The sequence below is a fragment of the Hemibagrus wyckioides genome, linkage group LG19 (genome assembly GCF_019097595.1).
Source record: "Hemibagrus wyckioides isolate EC202008001 linkage group LG19, SWU_Hwy_1.0, whole genome shotgun sequence".
Lineage (NCBI taxonomy): Eukaryota > Metazoa > Chordata > Actinopteri > Siluriformes > Bagridae > Hemibagrus > Hemibagrus wyckioides.
Genome location: NC_080728.1, coordinates 17,608,742 through 17,627,583, shown reverse-complemented (window position 1 = coordinate 17,627,583; position 18,842 = coordinate 17,608,742). Strand labels below are relative to the sequence as shown.

The following is an 18,842-nucleotide window of genomic DNA, read 5'->3' as shown; positions in this document are numbered from 1 at the left end:
GACAAACACCTCGTGTCTGGGCTTAAGGCTCAGAGAAGATGAGGCGTGTTTATTATAGACCAGACCTGTGTTTTTGTTGGGGGAACCCCTGAGAGAGAAGAGCACTGACAAACCATGTGTATAAACGGGGAGAGAACACAGGAGCGCAGAAAAATGGCTGCTGATTAATAGCATGTGGTTGTTTTATACCATATTCCACCATCTCTTATACACTATGTGTTTAAGATAATTATTTACTCATACAAGACATCCTGAAATCCTTTCATGGGATATTTTATTCAATCATATTTTAATAATATGGTAGCCAACCAATCAGAAACAAGGGGTATCCAAGATGGCGGTACGTAATATGGTGCATGTTACATGATGTTCGTAGTAATTAGGACTTTTACTTTTACCAGAGATAAAGGCACTTGTATTTTGTCTAAGCAGACAAATAATGACATCATACATGCAATGTGTCATTGCATCAGGGCAGATGTAAATTTCAGATCATGTGGTTAAGGCTCTGGGTTGTTGACCGGAAGATCAGGGTTCAAGCCCCGGCACTGCCAAGCTGCCCCTTTGGGCCCTTAAGCAAGGCCCCCAACCCACCCTGCTCCAGGGGCACTGTACCATGGCGCTCTGACCCCAACCCCCAAGGATGGGATATGCAAAGAAAGAATTTCACTGTGCAGTAATGTATATGTGACAAATAAAGACAACTTAACTTAGATTGTCTTTTTATTTACAGTGCTGGACAAACTACTAACAGGAATCTTGAACAAAGTGAGTAAAAACAAATTCTATCATACAAAACCACTCAAAAAGTGAATACAACAAACACACAGGCTTCCAACAGAAGCTAGAGAAAGGTCATGTGAAAAACAGGAACTTAAATAAGGTGAATATTCAACAAACACAAAATACACAAGGTTACCCTCTGGTGGTCTGGCAAGGAAGTGTCCTAAATATAAGTGACGTTAAACATGATCGCCAGATTCATTTCTACTCTAGTTGTCATGAAAAGGTTTGGATATTGAACTCTTTAAGTTTTAATAAATGTAAATTTTCTCTAAATGTTTTACAGTTTGTTTATGATTTCATATAATGATCACTAAACTGTGGTGGTGTAGAAGGTAACGTTACCCTCATCATCTCAAAGCTCCAGGGTAAGATCCTGAGTTCAAATGAGTGTGTGGGTTCCTTTAGGGTTCACCAGTTTCCTCCCACTTCCCAAAACCAACCCAGTATATCTAACTCAAAGCAAACGCAAAGCTCCATCAAAGAGCGCATGACTTCTGCTCCATCTCTGGAGTGGTTTTGGACATATCCATACATTTACATTTCTGGCATTTGGCAGACACCCTTATCCAGAGTGACTTCTATTTTTAGATCATTTTATACAACTGAGCAATTGAGGGTTAAGGGCCTTGCTCAGGGGCCCAGCAGTGTCAGCATGGTGGACCTGGGATTCAAACTCCAACAATCCAACCACTTAGCTACCACATACAATCAGAAGATTCTGCTCCTAGCACAAAGCATGATTATTTCTGTAAATGTGGTTTCTTTAAGAAGGTCAGTGATGATGATGTGGCCTGTATTATTACTATTTAATTAACGAATCAGTGTAATCAGAGAAATCATTACCTAATCTAAACATCGTGTTGAATGTGAGCTGTATCGTATTTGAGCTACGAAGAAACTTATATATTTTTATATATATAATTTAATGTGCAAAAAAAGGGAAAATATTCATCATTTTTAATTTTCAAAAACTCTGTGTTTTAATTTAGTCCTGCCCTGAATTAACAGATCAATCCACCATAATAGGACACAATAATAATTGAATTTACACAAAAAGAACCAGTTCAAGTGTTTACACATGCTCAAATCCAGCACTTAATCCAGTTTGTTGTTGCCTGGATGATTTGTATGCTTTGTGAAAGTTGTTCATGAGTCACTTGTTTGTCCTGAGCACTGTAATTCCAGCCAAATGAGGATGAGGTTCCCTTCTGAGTCTGGTTCCTCTCAAGGTTTCTTCCTCATGTCATCTCAGGGGTTTTTTCCACACCACCATCGCCTCAGGCTTCTCATTAGGGATAAATGTTAGCGATAAACAATAACTTAAACTTTATCATTCTTTCTATGTTTCTCTTCTTCCGCAAAGCTGCTTTGGGACAATGTCCACTGTTAAAAGCGCTATACAGATAAATTGAATTGAATTGAATGAATTTACACCGATCATCCTGGTGAAATGTTTTTGCCCCCTGGATTTTATCATGTACGCATTGTGTTTTTAGCTTTTGTAATAGTTTAATCGCGTTCAAGTCCCTCAGTCGTACTCAGCTTCATATAACCGCCAATGGAAAGGAGTCAGATAGGCATGAGATGCTGGAAAAGTGACGAACATGCAGGGCCTTTTTTGTTATTATTGTATTATGGACTAAAAAAGTGTTATGTGAAGTCAGTTATTAAAGGCAGAACTAAATACAAAACAAAATGTAATTTTTAATGATAATTCTTTTTTTCTTTTTTTTTAATTATTACAAGGTGTATATAAACTTTGTCACCTAACACACACATTTGAATTTATACACAAAATACACTATACTGCCAAAAGTTTTGGGACGTCTGCCTGAATGTAATATGGAGTTGTCCCGCCCTTTGCAGCTATAACAGCTTCAACTCTTTTGGGAAGGCTTTCCACAAGGTTTAAGAGTGTGTTTATGGGAATTTTTGGCCGTTCCTCTAAAAGCACATTTGTGAGGTCAGGCACTGATGTTGGATGAGAAGGTCTGGCTCTCAGTCTCTGCTCTATTTCATCCCAAAGGTGTTCTATCAGGTTGAGGTCAGGACTCTGTGAAGTTCCTCCACACCAAACTCTCTCATCCATGCCTTTGTGGACCGTGATTTGTGCACTGGTGTGCAGTCATGTTGGAACAGGAAGGGGTCATCCCCAAACTGTTCCCACAAAGCATAAAATTGTCCAAAATATCTTGGTCCAACCCCTGAAGAACAACACCTGAATTCAACGATTTGGTAGAGGTGTCCCAAAACCTTTGTCAATATAGCGTATCCCAAGGGCAAAAACAGGACAAAATACTGAACAAAAAAACCCTGAAATGTACAAAAAATTACAAATGCACACACACACACACAAAAGATAAATTGTTATCATTCTGTAAATCATGGACAGCTGATTTTAGTCATTTACTCTGAAGCTGAAGGAGGCACTTCTGAAATTATACAGTGTTTATAATGTTGCCTGTTATTGAAAAAAATCCCCTAGTGCAAATGAATAAATATCTTTTTACAGCTGTACGGATCTAATTTTTTTTGTTTTTTTATCTACGTTTAATTTAATTTCAGCTTCCAAATCTGTTGACTAACAACATCTGTAACAGTAACTGTTATAAACAGATAAATCTACTGCACAGTGTTTAACTTATTAAGAGAAACAATTCCGAGTGTCTGAGAGACCGAGGGTTTTCACTGTGCAGTCGTAAATTCAGCTCCATGGGTCAGAGTGGTGCTGCAGGTTGTAGTCCTGAAGTTTAATCTGATCTTGGATCTGGTTTATCAGGACCTGAGAGAGCAGGATTCCCACCAGCTGTGAGAGAAGCGAAGACTGAATTACATTTCCTTACATTCCAATTGAAATACAAGCAAGTAGTGTGTATTAACTCTTTACACCAGAGGCCAAAAATTTTAATTTATGCGTTTTTTTTCCCCTCTATGTTCAGCATTGAATATCTTTGTCATGTAACACACACAGTGGTGTTTAATCTAACTGGTGATTACTTTCTATCTTGAAAGTAAATGAGTCAGGACTGGCTTTCAGTGTGTTTTTCCCTCTGTTGGAGAACCTTACACAGAATTTTACTGGTTGAAGATCTGAGCTGCTTTTTAGATGAACAACCACTTGGAGCATCCCAGAGAGCAGAAATGGGCTTGATATAGACATTTACGTTGAAGATACAAACATTTGTGTGGAAAATAACCCTGGAACTTTTCTATGAATATATCGCTCCTAGAATTCTAGGGAAAAACTGAACTCCTTCTGAAACACTACAGATTCTTAAAGTCCTGAGTGTCTACTTTCATATGAGCTTCATATTAACCTCCACTGTGGAGTGAGACATGACAAAGACACTCAAACATCAACATGGACACAATAAAAACAGCTTAATTTTTTGGTCTCAGTTAGAACAATCATTAATGTGCTCTTTCATCAACAAGCTCACTGATTAGACTTATTTTTAAAGAGAGTCTTTGGTTTAATTAGAAATTTAGTCACATGAGTAAAAGTCTGTGCTGTATAATGAAGATGAGATGTCTCCTGTTTGTTTTTTGTCCACCGGTAGCCTCGTACCTGAGGGATGGCGAGACCCAGTGCTATGCCTCCCAGCAGAAACAGGTTACTGTGGACCCAGTTGACGAGTTTGTCGATGCAGCCACTGGTGTGGATGAAAGCGCTAGCCTTTTGCATCTCCAGCTTCTGCATGCCATGTCCGCACATAGTGTTTATCAGAGCCTGTGACAAGGCAGGAAGCAGAGGGAGTAGATGTACATACAGACATACATACACTCAGTGGCAAAAATAGATCATCTATAATATTTACAATTGAATCATTTTCAGTGTGAATGTTTTTATTATTATTATTATTAGTAGTAGTAGTAGTAGTGGTAGTAGAATTAGTGGTAGTAGTAGTAGTATTTCAGACTTGCCCCTTTAGCTTGAGATCTTGAGAGAGGTCATGAGGAGCAGTTAGGTTTTATTATCCCCTCACCTCGTCTTTAGAGATGAGGCAGCAGGAGAAGGGCACGGCACAGCGCTCGTTGCTCGGGTTCCCCTCCGTGCAGTTGAAGTACATGTTGCTGGACCAGTCCATGAAAGATTCCGCACCACAGCAGGCAAACTAGTGCATAACAGGAGAACATCAACACATGCCAGAACAGCACAATAATACATTACACTTATAATAAAGATAAAATAAAAAGAACCTCTTTCTGTCCGAAATCAATCAGGTTCTGCAGGTCCAGATCATCTCTGTAATGCTCGATTGCCTTGTTGACCATGTCGGACACTCTATAGCGTACCTGTAATGCAAGGACACGTGAAACACAAGTTACACAAGTTTAGTTTTATTAATTAAACGAATTATATGAATATTCCTCATCTAAAATAATACACGACCAGCAGGGGGCGCTTCCTGTCGTCGCGTCCTATAAAACTTCTTTTAGATGCTTTTCTTTCTTTCTTTCTTTCTTTCTTTCTTTCTTTCTTTCTTTCTTTCTTTCTTTCTTTCTTTCTTTCTTTACATTTAAACATCTAGAAAACGTAATCCTGTGTAATACCTGTGTAATAAATTCATACACTGCTATCCAGAGACGTTATAACATCATGATGAAGATTTAAAAAGCCTCTGAGGCGACATTGGTTATTTTTTTTAATAAGGGATAGTTATAAAAATATGACACAAAGATAATAGACTGATGCCATGAGGTACACTTCTTGTAATAAAGGCTAGGAAATCATTTTCTGGCCACAGTTATGGTGCAGTAATAATAATAATAATAATAATAAGAAGAAGAAGAAGAAGAAGAAGAAGAAGAAGAAGAACAACAACAACAACAACAATAATGATAATGATAATAATAATAATAACAATAACAATATTATATTATATAATCATATTATAAATAATTAAATTATTATTATTCTATAATAATAATTTAATTATTTACAATATGATTATATAATAATAATAATAATAACAACAACATGAAGTTACACAATTCACAGCCACAATTTTGACTTCTTGTGGTCACGTGATAATGTTTCATGACCATGAGATGATTTCTGGCCTCGAGATATAAATTCACGACCACAGCCTATAAAAATCTTTATAAAAATCAGCTCTTAGGCTTCATAAACACCATCGTACAAAATATGTTGGGGTTTTTTTTTAAGTTTTACCTTGTCTGAAAAGACAAAACCTAAAATTCCAGCCACCAGCTGCAGCACAAAGACGAGGCTCAGGCAGATACAGAACTGCAGATAAGAACACAAAGATGATTCAGTGTCAGAGAAAACAGATCCTGTTCACACAGATTCACTAAAACCTCATCACATGACCTGCACCGGAAATATTATTTTCCACTCGATTATTTTTCTTTCCTTTATTGGTTATTTATTTATTTCATATCTGCTGCAGTTTGTTTCCTGGTGTGAGGAATGTTGTTTTAATGTTTTATTTTTGTTGTTTTTGCTTCTTCACTGTCTTATCCATCCTCCCATCTATTCATCTATCTGTCCATCTATCTATTTATAATATTTTCATTTTCTGTCCATCCATCCATCAGTCATAGTTTTGTTTTTTCTCTGTCCCACAGATCCATCCATCCATACTCCCATATATTCATCTATCTGTCATATATAATATAATATAATATAATATAATATAATATAATATAATATAATATAATATAATATAATATAATATAATATAATATAATATAATATAATATATCATAGTTTTGCTTTCTATCCATCCATCCATCCATCCAATATATTTTTACTTATTTGCTGTCTCATCCATCCATCCATCCCACTATCCATCCATCCATCCATCATATTTTTGCTTTTTCTCCATCCCATCCATCCATACTCCCATTTATTCATTTCCATCCGTCCATCCATCCACCCATCTGTCCACCTATCTGCTCATCTATCATTCATTTTTGTTTTCATAACTGGAGTTGATGTTTGTGGGTGTTTGCCTGTATGCCCATTCATCTATCAATCCATCTCTATCCATCTGTCCATCAACCTATCTAATACCTTTTATTATTCTTATGAGAGTAGGAGATAGTATAATATTGTTTGTTGAAACGAATCTGTTTTGCTTTGGATGTAAAACTGACCGTCTGCAGGAGGCAGATGTTCTCTCGGAGAGAACCCACGCAGCCGCAGAACGTCAGGAAAAACATGAGAACTCCGACGATCAGCAGAATGATGGAGGGGTCCACCGTTAAACACGCCATCGCCCCATCTAGAGACGAGAAAGACAGAAGCTAGCAGTAGGTCGTGGTTTATAAAAGAAAAGACAGAAACTCTGAAGAGACAGTGTCTGCTACTTGGATCATCATCTTACTATATTTACTGATCCTGGCGTACACGCCGATGCCCATCAGCACCACAGAGATGATCTAATGAAGAGAGAGAGGACAATATTAGTCCACGATTCAGACCAAGTTCCAGTACCATCAGAATATAAATGTTTATGAATAAATATTTTTTAAAAGTCCATTCAATTTAGAGCTGTGACAAACTAGCTGATTTATTTTTTATTCATAAAAACACACATATGAGGCTTTACACTTTCAGAAAGTGAGCAATTAAACCGGATTAACACAGAGGTAGGTAATTAGAATAAAAAATTTAATCATCATTAAGGATGTAACTCAGAGAGCAGGGTTGAATTGTAAAGGAAGTCCTTTTGGGGAATTCCTGTTGATGTTTCGCTCGATTCAGTGAGAAACCACATCCTGGAGAATAAAGCTTGTAAATTGTGGTTGTGTGATTTCAGTGGGTGTTTAGGTGCTACTTCACACACAGAAGTGTGTGAAAAAATGAAGAAGTGAACAAATGAAGACAAATCAATTATTTTATGCTTCACCTCTATTTTTTTTTTTTTTGAGTTTTACTTTACAGCATCAAGGCATTAAGTTTGTCTAATAGATATTCTTTATTACACCGATCAGGCATAACATTATGACCACTGACAGGTGAAGGGTGAACTGAATAAGACCGATTATCTCCTATCTTATGTATACTGATCAGGCATAACATTATGTGCAGTGAGAGGTGAAGTGAATAAGACTGATGATCTCCTCATCATGGCACCTGTTAGTGGGTGGGATATATTAGAGGCAGCAGGTGAACATTTTGTCCTCAAAGTTGATGTGTTAGAAGCAGGAAAAATGGACAAGAGTAAGGATTTGAGCGAGTTTGACGAAGGGCCAAATTGTGATGGCTAGACCACTGGATCAGAGCATCTCCAAAACTGCAGCTTTTGTGGGGTGTTCCCAGTCTGCAGTGGTCAGTATCTATCAAAAGTGGACCAAGGAAGGAACAGTGGTGAACCGGCGACAGGGTCATGGGCGGCCAAGTCTCATTGATGCACGTGGGGAGCGAAGGCTGGCCCGTGTGATCCGATCCAACAGACGAGCTACTGTTGCTCAAATTGCTGAAGAAGTTAATGCTGGTTCTGATAGAAAGGTTCTGGCAGAACACAATATTAGGCGGGTGGTCATAATGTTATGCCTGATCAGTGTATTATAAGCAACAATGGTCACCTTTAGCCTTAATAACTGCCTCAAATCCTTTCAGCAGTTCTGTTATTGTCGTGTAGATTAGATTTTTCCTTCTTTGGGATTGTTGTAGGATACATCCACATAAAATAAAATAAAACACAAACACAACTAAGAAATTAAACAGATTGAATAAGACAACATATAGACCGCAAAAAATAATAAATAAATACAAATAAAAAAAACAAACAGCTAGCTGGATAACAGAGACATAATTTAACTACTAGAAAACCATCATAATGACACCTACTGCATATACAATTATAATATTTGACTTCAATAAAGCTGCGACAGACAACATTTGCACATCTGAAAGACCGACAAGCATACTTTTGCACTGAACTGTAGATATACAGGATGTTCTAGCTAGCAGAGTTCCTGATCTGGTTCAGAGGTCACAGTGAGAGTGATCCAGGTTCATTGTAATGACGCTGAAATGTAACATCTCATTGAAGTTTCCTTCACGAGACCTGCACTGGCCACTCCCTTACAAAGATGATTCACATCACACAAATTCCAGCAATACCTGTTTGAACACTTCAGCTGTGTTCCAACTAGCCTACGCTTTTACCACATCATGATACTCCTGGACAACCAAAAACAAAAAAAGAAAGAAAATCCTGCTTTTCTGTTTATTTATAGTCCCACAGTCTCATATCACACGTTTGGTTTGGTGGGATTGTCAGCTCACTCACATTCAGCTGTCTTCATCCCACATGTTTCATTCATACAGAGTTGCTGAGCACTCGGGTGTTTAAAAGGTTTGTTCAAGCTCAAGATCTTCTCATCTATAGGAGAACCCAAGCAGAACCCAAAGTATTATTCACAACTCCATTTAGGGGAATAACTCCAAATTTATCTAAAATACTAGTTACATCTTTTGAGTGACCATCAATTGTTTATATTTAATTTCTAGTTATTATTAAGTAACTAATAACTAATAAAGCTCCACTGGGGCAGGTATCACACTGCCTCATGCTTGCACTGTAAATGCTTTGTGTATACACCGATCAGGCATAACATTATGGCCACCTGCCTAATATTGTGTTTGTCCCCCTTTTGCATCGAGGCATGGACTCCACTAGATCCCTGAAAGTGTGCTGTGGTATCTGGCACCAAGATGTTAGCAGCAGATCCTTTAAGTCCTGTAAGTTGTGTAAGTTACCTCATAATTTACAGGATATAAAGAATACTTTTGCTAGATACTGACCACTGCAGACCGGGAACACCCCACAAGAGCTGCAGTTTTGGAGATGCTCTGATCCAGTGGTCTAGCCATCACAATTCGTCCCTTCATCAAACTCGCTCAAATCCTTATGCTTGTCCATTTTTCCTGCTTCACATCAACACATCAACTTTGAGGACTAAATGTTCACTTTCTGCCTAATAGATGAGTGTAAGTGGGGGGGGGCAGCAGGTATGACAGGAAACTTCATTACACTACATTTTAACTTAGAGTTAAATTACTACTTAATCATGTTAGTAAGGGAATGGGAATTTCTTTCTAAAGTAAAATTTTAGTTGAATGCAAAACGAACACTGTCCTTTATTTGATTAGAAAAGATATAATATTTGTATTCCTCGCTGTTAGTTAGCTAGCTACATAACTAGCTTGTTGTTTATTAGGCTCCTAATGTGTCATGCATCTTTGGATTGCAATTGTCAAGTCAAGTCAGTCCCTCTGGAGTTTTTTGTGATTGTTGCAGCCAAAAATGCTTGATGTTGCTGCAGCTATTTTTAAAACTTTTGCAGAAAACTCAACAAATCTGGGAAATTGCAAGAACAGGAATCTTCTGTTAAATTCCTACGAGTAAAGACGCATGAATGAAAGAGGGCTTTAGCTGAACACGGGTTCTGATGATGTCACGAGACACGTTTTGTCCTGAACCTGCGGTAATTTTGACAAAATCACAAGCTCCACAAAATATCACTGAGTTTGATTGACTTTTTGTGCATTTCTGCGATCACCAAATCGTGAAATCCTGGAACGTGCATTAAAGCTGTAACACATTTAAAAAACAATGTGAAACCATATTTGTATAAGATTAAGATAAAATAAAATCAAATGTTGTTGATCTTTTGGCTGCTCTCTACATGTGTGAGGGTCACCCAAACTGGTCCACACAACAATTTGGCACAGGTTTTACACCACATGCCCTTCCTGACACAACTCTTTATCCAGGATAGTGTCCGGCAATCTAATTTAATCTTATAGATTAAATAAGACAACATGAAGACAGCAAAAAATAATAAATAAATACAAATAAAAACAAAAACAAACAGCTAGCCTGATAGCTGAGACCTTACAAGAAATGTCTTAGAGATGTTAAATTAAATAAATAAAATTACATAAAATTCGCTTGGCCACTGATTTAAATCCCAAACATAACAGCAGCTAGAAACCATCATAATGGCACCTACTGCATATCTGATTATAATATGTGACTTCAATAAAGCTGCAGCAGACAACATTTGCTCATCTGAAAAATCAACAAGCTCCAGATTATTTAAGATTATTCAGCATATTTTACTTTAACCTAACTTTAAGCTAAATTTTTTTTTCTCTATGTTTCTGTACTTCTGTACAGCAGCTCTGAGACAATATCCATTGTTCAAAGCACTATACAAATAAATTGAATCAAATTGAATATTTATGCTCTCTTGTTGAAAATATTTAATTTTTATACAGGAGGTGAGAGAAAGGAGGATGGTAGCTAAGCTATCGTCCTTGCTGGAGAATGACTCTCACCCCCTGTATGACACAGTTACATCTCTGAGCAGCTCCTTCAGTGACAGACTGCTACATCCTAAATGTCTGAAGGAGCGATACAGAAGGTCGTTTCTCCCTACTGCTATTAGACTACCTCCCAGTGAACCAGTCGCCATAATACACACTGTTTATATGATTTTTATACTGTGTTATAACTGTGATATAACCTGTTGTATGCGATATTCTTAAACTGTGTAATTACAATAATTACAATTCTGTGCAATAACAACAATTTGAGATATGCAGTGCAATTGTTTGTTTGTTTTGTGAAATTATTATTATTGTTATTTTTATTTTTATTCTGTATTTATATAGATTTCTTTATCTTTCTGCTTCATATTTGCACATTTTTCTTTTTTTCTTGCTGCTGTAACGTGGAAACCACTGTAGGACGAATAAAGATTCATCTTATCTTTTGTTTTCTTATCTTATCTTTTTAAGTCCATATCGGCTACTAAAGAACTTTTTCCAAGTGAGATTTTCTATGCTGAGCTTAATACATACAGAATTACACAAAAGTCGACATCGCAGCCAACACAGGCTCACGGAATTCTTCAATTCAGCACTTATAAACAGGCAAAATGTCTTTAATTAGTGAAGATAACTCCATTTTCTAGATCACTGGCTTAATTCTAAAGGCAGCCTTCATTGCGTTAATGAGTGCAGACTAAAAGTCAAACTAAAAGGCAACTTTATTTAAGTGCATCCAAGTGCAAACGCCTCTGAAAACATCACACGAAGAGAGCAACAATTCTGTTTTTATTCGGATTTCACCTCAGCCGGGTTCCTCAACACAAAGCTGTGCTCACGGATTCAGAGTATCGGATTGCTGCGGCTTTTATTTCACCGAAACCTCGCAGTCTGCTCTCGGAGACTGAAATCCAACCAAACCAGAGACGAAGAAAGATCTCCAGAGCGATTTCACACACTTTAATCTGCGTCTCAACGCTCAGACAGGGCGTGCTGATGCTTTAATATCATTCTGTAATCAGAGGTTTGACTTTTACTTCCTACATTTCCAAAGACAAATCTCTGTTTTCTCTTGATGACATTTCTTTTGTATAATCATATGTTTAGCAGTAAAGTCATAAGCATCAGACTTTTGTGTTAAAACTATACCTCAGATCTAGTATAAATCTATACTTCAGATCTCTACTTCAGATCTATACTTCAGATCTAAGTTTGAATCTAATCCTTATACCTATCGCTGTAATCCAATAACTATCGCTGAAATTTGTGTTGTCTCCATCACAACAGTTTGTATTGGAAATGTGGAAGCTTAGTGGTTATGGTGTTGGACTAGTGACCAGAAGGTTGTGAGTTTGAATCCCAGGTTCACCAAGCTGCCACTGCTGGGCCCCTGAGCAAGGCCCTTAACCCTCAGTTGTACAAAATGAGATGAAACTGTATGATGCTCTGGATAAGGGTGTCTGCCAGAAATGTAATGTATTGTGACAGCTAGCTAGCTAAGAGAATGAAGGAAGAAGAGAGTTGTTAAAAGTCACTAATTAAGATGCTTTTGGTCAAATGAATCTTACTTTCAGGTTTATTTATTTTCATACCTAAATATTATTTATTATTATTCTTATGCTTGAACTTCAGCGATGAACTTGAATCAGCGTTAACCGTAGCGTTTAGTCAGATATATAATGTTTTCACTTGAGTACAGAATTTGACACAATTTTCTGTCTGTAGCTGATTATAATTTCGATTGATCTTCAATTTTAAATATTTAGAAGCACGGTTATGGAGTGTGTGTGTGTGTGTGTGTGTGTGTGAGGTTCTTCCTACAGCTTTAGACTTAAGCAAGTTAAGACATGCCGTGTTTCAAAAAGTCTATATACTATGCAACTTAGTTCTTTTTTATGGCTTCAACTCATTCAAAATAAACAAAACTAATCTAAAAACAATCTCGGATTAACGTAAAGTTTGTCTCTGTTATTTCTATCTCTCTCATTCAGTTTCCTTTAACCGTTCTTACTAGTACACTGCTGTTTAATCGACTTATGGGACGTTTTCAATCAGTGTAAACAAACTGAATGATGTTCAGGCTGTGAGTCTGATCTAAAACGAGTCTGTTTAGCTTTCAGTGTGATTTAGACGTGTGTTTTTCCCTCTGTTGGAGAACCTTACACAGAATTTTACTGGCTGAAGATCAAATCTGAGCTGCTTTTTAGATGAACAACCACTTGGAGCGTCTCAGAGAGCAGAAATGGGTTCGATATCAACATTTACTTTGAAGATACAAACATTAGTGTGGAAAAAACAAACCTGGAACTTTTCTATGAATAGATCACCCCTAGTAGGCTAAAGAAAAAAAGAAATCCTTCTGAAACACTCCAAATTCTTAAAGTCCTGAGTGTCTACTTACATATGAGCTTCATATTAACCACCACTGTGGAGTGAGACAGGAGAAAGACACTCAGTACCGAACATGAACATAACAAAAACTCCATTTTTGGCCTCTGGGGAAAAAGGATTTAAGACATGTCCATTTTTGTCAGGAGAGGTGCTGCATCATGCCAACATTCCTCCAAGATGTTAGGCCACTGTTGAACAACATTAACTCTGACACATCAGCGGCAGACACTCAGGCCTACAATGACAAGCTCTGACAAGTGTTAACTTTACAGAAATGGATAGAATCTCTGCACTTTTAAAGTGGCTCTGAAATGAACAGATGGATCATTTTGATCATACAGAACTGCACATTGCTTCATTTTTATATTAGCAGTATTATAGAGCTGCTAATCAAATCATCCATCCATTTTCTATACCTGCTTTATTCCTAATTAGGGTCACGGGGATCTGCTGGAGCCTATCCCAGCACACATTGGGCGAAAGGCAGGGGTCACCAGTCCATCACAGGGCCACACATATAGACAGACAACCACACACTCACTCCAATGGGCAATTTAGAATCACCAATCAACATAACGTACAAGTTTTTGGATTGTGTTTTACCCGGAGTAAACCCATGCAGACATGGGGAGAACATGCAGACTCCACACAGAAAGTTTGCAGAAAGTTCAAACCCGGGATTCAAACCCAGGACCTTCTTGCTGTGAGGCAACAGTGCTACCCACAGATCACAAATCACTGTAAGCTAACTAGCTAGGTAAACATGCTATAACGTGAGCGTAGGTTCTTTAGGATCAAGTTCATCATTCAGGCCATATCGTGTCGTGAAATGTCTGTCAGTTACTCGAAATGAATTTCTTCTTTATAGAGCCGTCGTATAAAAGTAACATCAAGCTTGCAATTGTGTGGGTTATACCGCACGTCTGTATAGCTACGGCTAGAATCACAGCTGATATCTTCATCCGCTGAGGAGTTTACACCTTGTGATTTCTCAGTTGTTGTTGATCTTTCGGCTGCTCCCTACACGTGTGAAGGGTGGCCACAGCGGACCAACTGGTCAGTACAACAACTTGGCACAGGTTTTAAGCCGGACGCCCTTCCTGACACAACCCTCCCATTTTATCCAGGCTTGGGACCGGCACTGCAGCCACTGGCTGGGGTTTGGGCACTGGCTGGGAATCGAGCCCGGGCCTTAGGCATGGTAGGCGAGAAACCTACAACCGAGCCACCAGTGCCCCTGCCTTGTGATTTCTCAGTAATTATTAAAAAGAAATAGGTCAGTTTGTAGCTGCTATAACATAATTGATCATTTGTAGATGTTCCAAAAGTGAATAAAAACGGATGTCACTGTTTAATAAATAAAAATTGCTCATGTTTACATGTTGCTGTGAGATATAACGGAATAACAGGGCGATATGATGATCTGTTATGGGTTCTGCTTGGCCACCGTTCAGAGGTACTTTCAGTAGTAAGTAGTAAGAACTAATCAGAACTAAAAAGTAATAAATCTATAACTGTATAACTTATTGTGGTTGTTTCTGTGTTGTTGTTTCGAACATAGCAGGTGTCTGATAGTGTTTTCGAGGAGGCATGAATCATTTGTGAACTGAATGAAAAGTACAGCAACAGGGGCCCCGGTTTCCCCCCAAAAAACCAGTGTGTTGCACTTTTTGCATATGAATAAATGAGTCCTGGTGCTTAGCAACAGCAACAAGCTTTCTAAAGGTTTTAAAAAAAGCGACACGAAGAAAGAGGTCTGTCATCGGATCCGGCTGTAACCTCGTCCAAAGAGAAAGTTAAACTTGATGAACAACATCTCTCTTGTAAGCCTGGCACTCCTTGTTTATTTATTTATTTTTATATTTTATTTAATATCATTACATCACACTGCCTTGCTAGCGTGTGTCTGGTTTACCTTTAACTCTATTATTATTAACTACAACACAATCCATTCAAAAGAAGACATACTCTTTTATGTAGGATAATAGGCTCAAATATTTAATATCTGAAATGCACTCTTAGATAAAAGAGGTTCCTCTGGGGTTCTTTGGATGGATAATGGCTCTAGCTTTCTAAAGAGATTCTATTTGGACACTTTTCTGACAGAAAAACATTGTAAGGTTCTACAGAATGAAGTGTGAGAGAAGAGTCACGCTTTACTCATGAGCAGGTTTTTTGCTTACACTAACGCTCCAAAGTTTGGGATCACTCAAAAATTGTACTGATTTCCAAGGAAATACACACGAAATGAGTCTGAATAGAAAATATAGCTGCTGCAGCATGTCCTACAAGATGTATTGGCTTGATGGAGTCTTCCTCCGTAGCTGAAATCAAGCTGAAATATGCAAATGATCCCAAACTTTTGAGCAGTAGTGTGTATGCAGTAATGCAAGCATTATATAATCATGTGAAAAACTAAAGTAAATATCAGGGGTGTGGAAAATTGATACGAAAACCGATAAATCATGTGGGGAAAAACTGAATTCTTACACTAAAGATTGAATAATTCAGAACTGTCACATTAAAAAATATATTTAAACTAATGAGGAAATAAATATTAATTTTTACCTTGCCTATATAAAAAAAAATTAAAATATTTCACACTAAATGTGAAAAAAAAAACTTTTTTACACTACAAAAATGTTTACACTAAAAGTAAAAAATCTAAATCTAAATCTAAAAATCTAAAGGTTTTTTTTACACTAAAGAAGAAAATAATTTAGAATTCTCACATTAAGTATAAAAAACAATTTCAAAACTAAAGGGGAAATAAATTTTAATTTTTACATTAATGGTGAAAATTAAAATCAAATCTTCCATACTAAATGTGAAAAAAAATTATATTAAAATGTTTACACTAAAAGTAAAAAAAATCTCATAGTGAAAGGTTAAAAAAATCAAAATTTTCACACTGAAGGTGAAATAAATCAAACTTTTTTTTTTACACTAAATACGAAAATAAATCAATTTTTATAATAAATGTGAAATCAAAATCTTTCACACTCAAAGTGAAAATAAATCAGAATTTTTAAATACTAAATGTCGGGGGAAAAATCTACTTTTCACACTAAATGGAAAACAAACAAACAAAAATTTTTCCACACTGAAAGTTAAAATAATTCAGAATTTTTACACTAAATGTGAAGAATAAATTTTAAGAGTCCCACTAAAGGTGAAGAAACTCAGCATTTTGCACACTGCATGTGAAAAAATAACATTATTTACACTTCTAGCCATGTATGAAACATCTAAATAACACCATGTGTGTAAACTTCATATAAGATCCATGCGATTTTTCATACATGATGCTCGTGTCAGGACAGGATGCAGTCCTGGGGTGTGGTTTAACTTCAGTAGGTCAGATGTTTTATTCACTTATTAACTACTATTTTGTAAAACTTGAATGAATTATACATGTGACTAATCACATGATTTCAGTGATGTTATGTGGAATTTTCACATGTAGTGATTTATTTTCACATGCAGGAAACATATTTCACATAACAGGTTTACTTCACATGAAGTACACATTCATATGATCCTATGATATTGACATAAATATGATGTTTTTTCCGTATAATTATATGAGGTAGAAATGATCATGACCACTGGTAAAACTGGCCAAGCAACTAAACTATAAAACATTCCTAGAGAGTCATTTCACAAACCCAAAACAAGTGCACTAACTAGACTAGATGGTTATGAGCTGACCCTTAAAGAAGTCAGGATCAGCTGGACAGGTTGCGACTCACCCAAAATATCGTGTTGAAGAAGAAGAGTAAATATTTGACGACCGGACTGACAAAACTGAACTCTTCATCTCTCTGTGCTGCTCCTCTTCTCCCCATGATCAGTGCTGCAGTCTTGTGAAGATGAAAAGACTCGTGTTAGGTTCTGAAACTTCACTGGTTAAAGAAGAAGGGGTAAATGTGGAGCTTGTCCTTTAGGGACCTTCAGCCATTGAGGAGTTTCAGCAGCTCACCGGCGCGCCTTTGCCCCGAGGCGCACATTTTCTGTCTCTGAGCCGCTGCCTATACTTGCGACTCATTAACTTGTGTTTGTTATTTCCGGATTGGTGTGTGTGTGTGTGTGTGTTTTATTGGGCGGTCCTCTTTACCTTCTCGTCAATAAACACTTTAAATCCCGCTCCTCTTGCCATGTTATTGTTATTTTTCCCGACAGTATGAGACAGGATGATTTTTGCGCATTTCTAATTTCTAATTTATTCTAATAAATATCTCACAAATATTGACCTAGTATCCTTCTTAAACATACCTTTAATACATATCTTTGATGCAATCTAAATTCTCCCCCCCCCCCAGATTAAATTTAATGGTTTACAGTTTCTTTTCGGTCTAACAGGAAGAAAAATCGCAATAAAAAACTTTAGTGTTTGGTTGCTGATTAAAGAGATTTGCTTAAACACTTGCGAAATAGCGCCCCCTAGTGATTTCTCAGATATGTGCACAAGTCTAGTGGAATGTGGTGAAGGTACTGGACTATTACTGGTCAGAAGGTTGTGAGTTTGAATACCAGGTCCACTAAGCTCAATTGCTCAGTTGTATAAAATGAGATAGAAATGTAAGTTTCTCTGGATAAGGGCGTCGGTCAAATACCATAAACGTTGTAGTCTAGTCAGTAGACCGCTCACTGTCCACTTTATTAGGAACACTTGTACGCTTGCATGTTCATGCAGTTATCTGTTCAGGCAATCAAGTAAAAAAAAAAAAAAAAAAAAGATCATGCAGCTGAACGTTAGATTATCCAGATAATGTTTACATCAAACATCAGAATAAAGGATAAAGTGTCATCTCTGTGATTTTAAGCATGGGATAGGTGTAGGTGCAACAGGCTGGTTTGAGTAGTTTGGACACTAATGATGAGACACAACAGTCTTGCAATAGTTCATCCCCTTTAAGGCACCCATCACCTGTAAGGAGCCCACTAAATCTCCATTAACAGTGAGGAGCCCATCAAATTTCAGGATCCCATCACCTGTGAGGAGCCCACTAATCCTCAGGATCCCATCACCTGTAAGCAACCCATCCCCTCTCAGGATCCTATCACCTGTGAGGAGCCCATCTCTTCTCAGCATCCCATCACCTGTGAGAAGCCCATCAAATCTCAGGATCCCATCGCTTGTGAGGAGCCCAACTCTTCTCAGGATCCCATCACCTGTGAGGAGCCCATCCCCTCTCAGGATCCCATCACCTGTGAGGAGCCCATCTCTTCTCAGGATCCCATCACCTGTGAGGAGCCCATCTCTTCTCAGGATCCCATCACCTGTGAGGAGCCCACTAAATCTCAGGATCCCATCACCTGTAAGCAACCCATCCCCTCTCAGGATCCTATC

At 37.5% G+C, this 18,842-nt stretch overlaps 1 protein-coding gene across 1 annotated transcript; it reads right to left on the bottom strand.

Annotated features, from left to right (window-relative positions):
- Positions 1 to 738: 738 nt before the first annotated feature.
- On the bottom strand, positions 739 to 17,557 carry tspan33a (tetraspanin 33a). Its single transcript, XM_058417816.1, has 8 exons — positions 17,242 to 17,557; positions 7,140 to 7,194; positions 6,910 to 7,037; positions 5,963 to 6,037; positions 4,987 to 5,082; positions 4,773 to 4,901; positions 4,355 to 4,516; positions 739 to 3,592 (listed from the first exon to the last, which is right to left on the bottom strand). Exons 1-8 carry the CDS (start codon positions 17,335 to 17,337, stop codon positions 3,491 to 3,493), a joined length of 843 nt encoding a protein of 280 aa, XP_058273799.1. The 5' UTR covers positions 17,338 to 17,557; the 3' UTR covers positions 739 to 3,490.
- Positions 17,558 to 18,842: the final 1,285 nt, after the last annotated feature.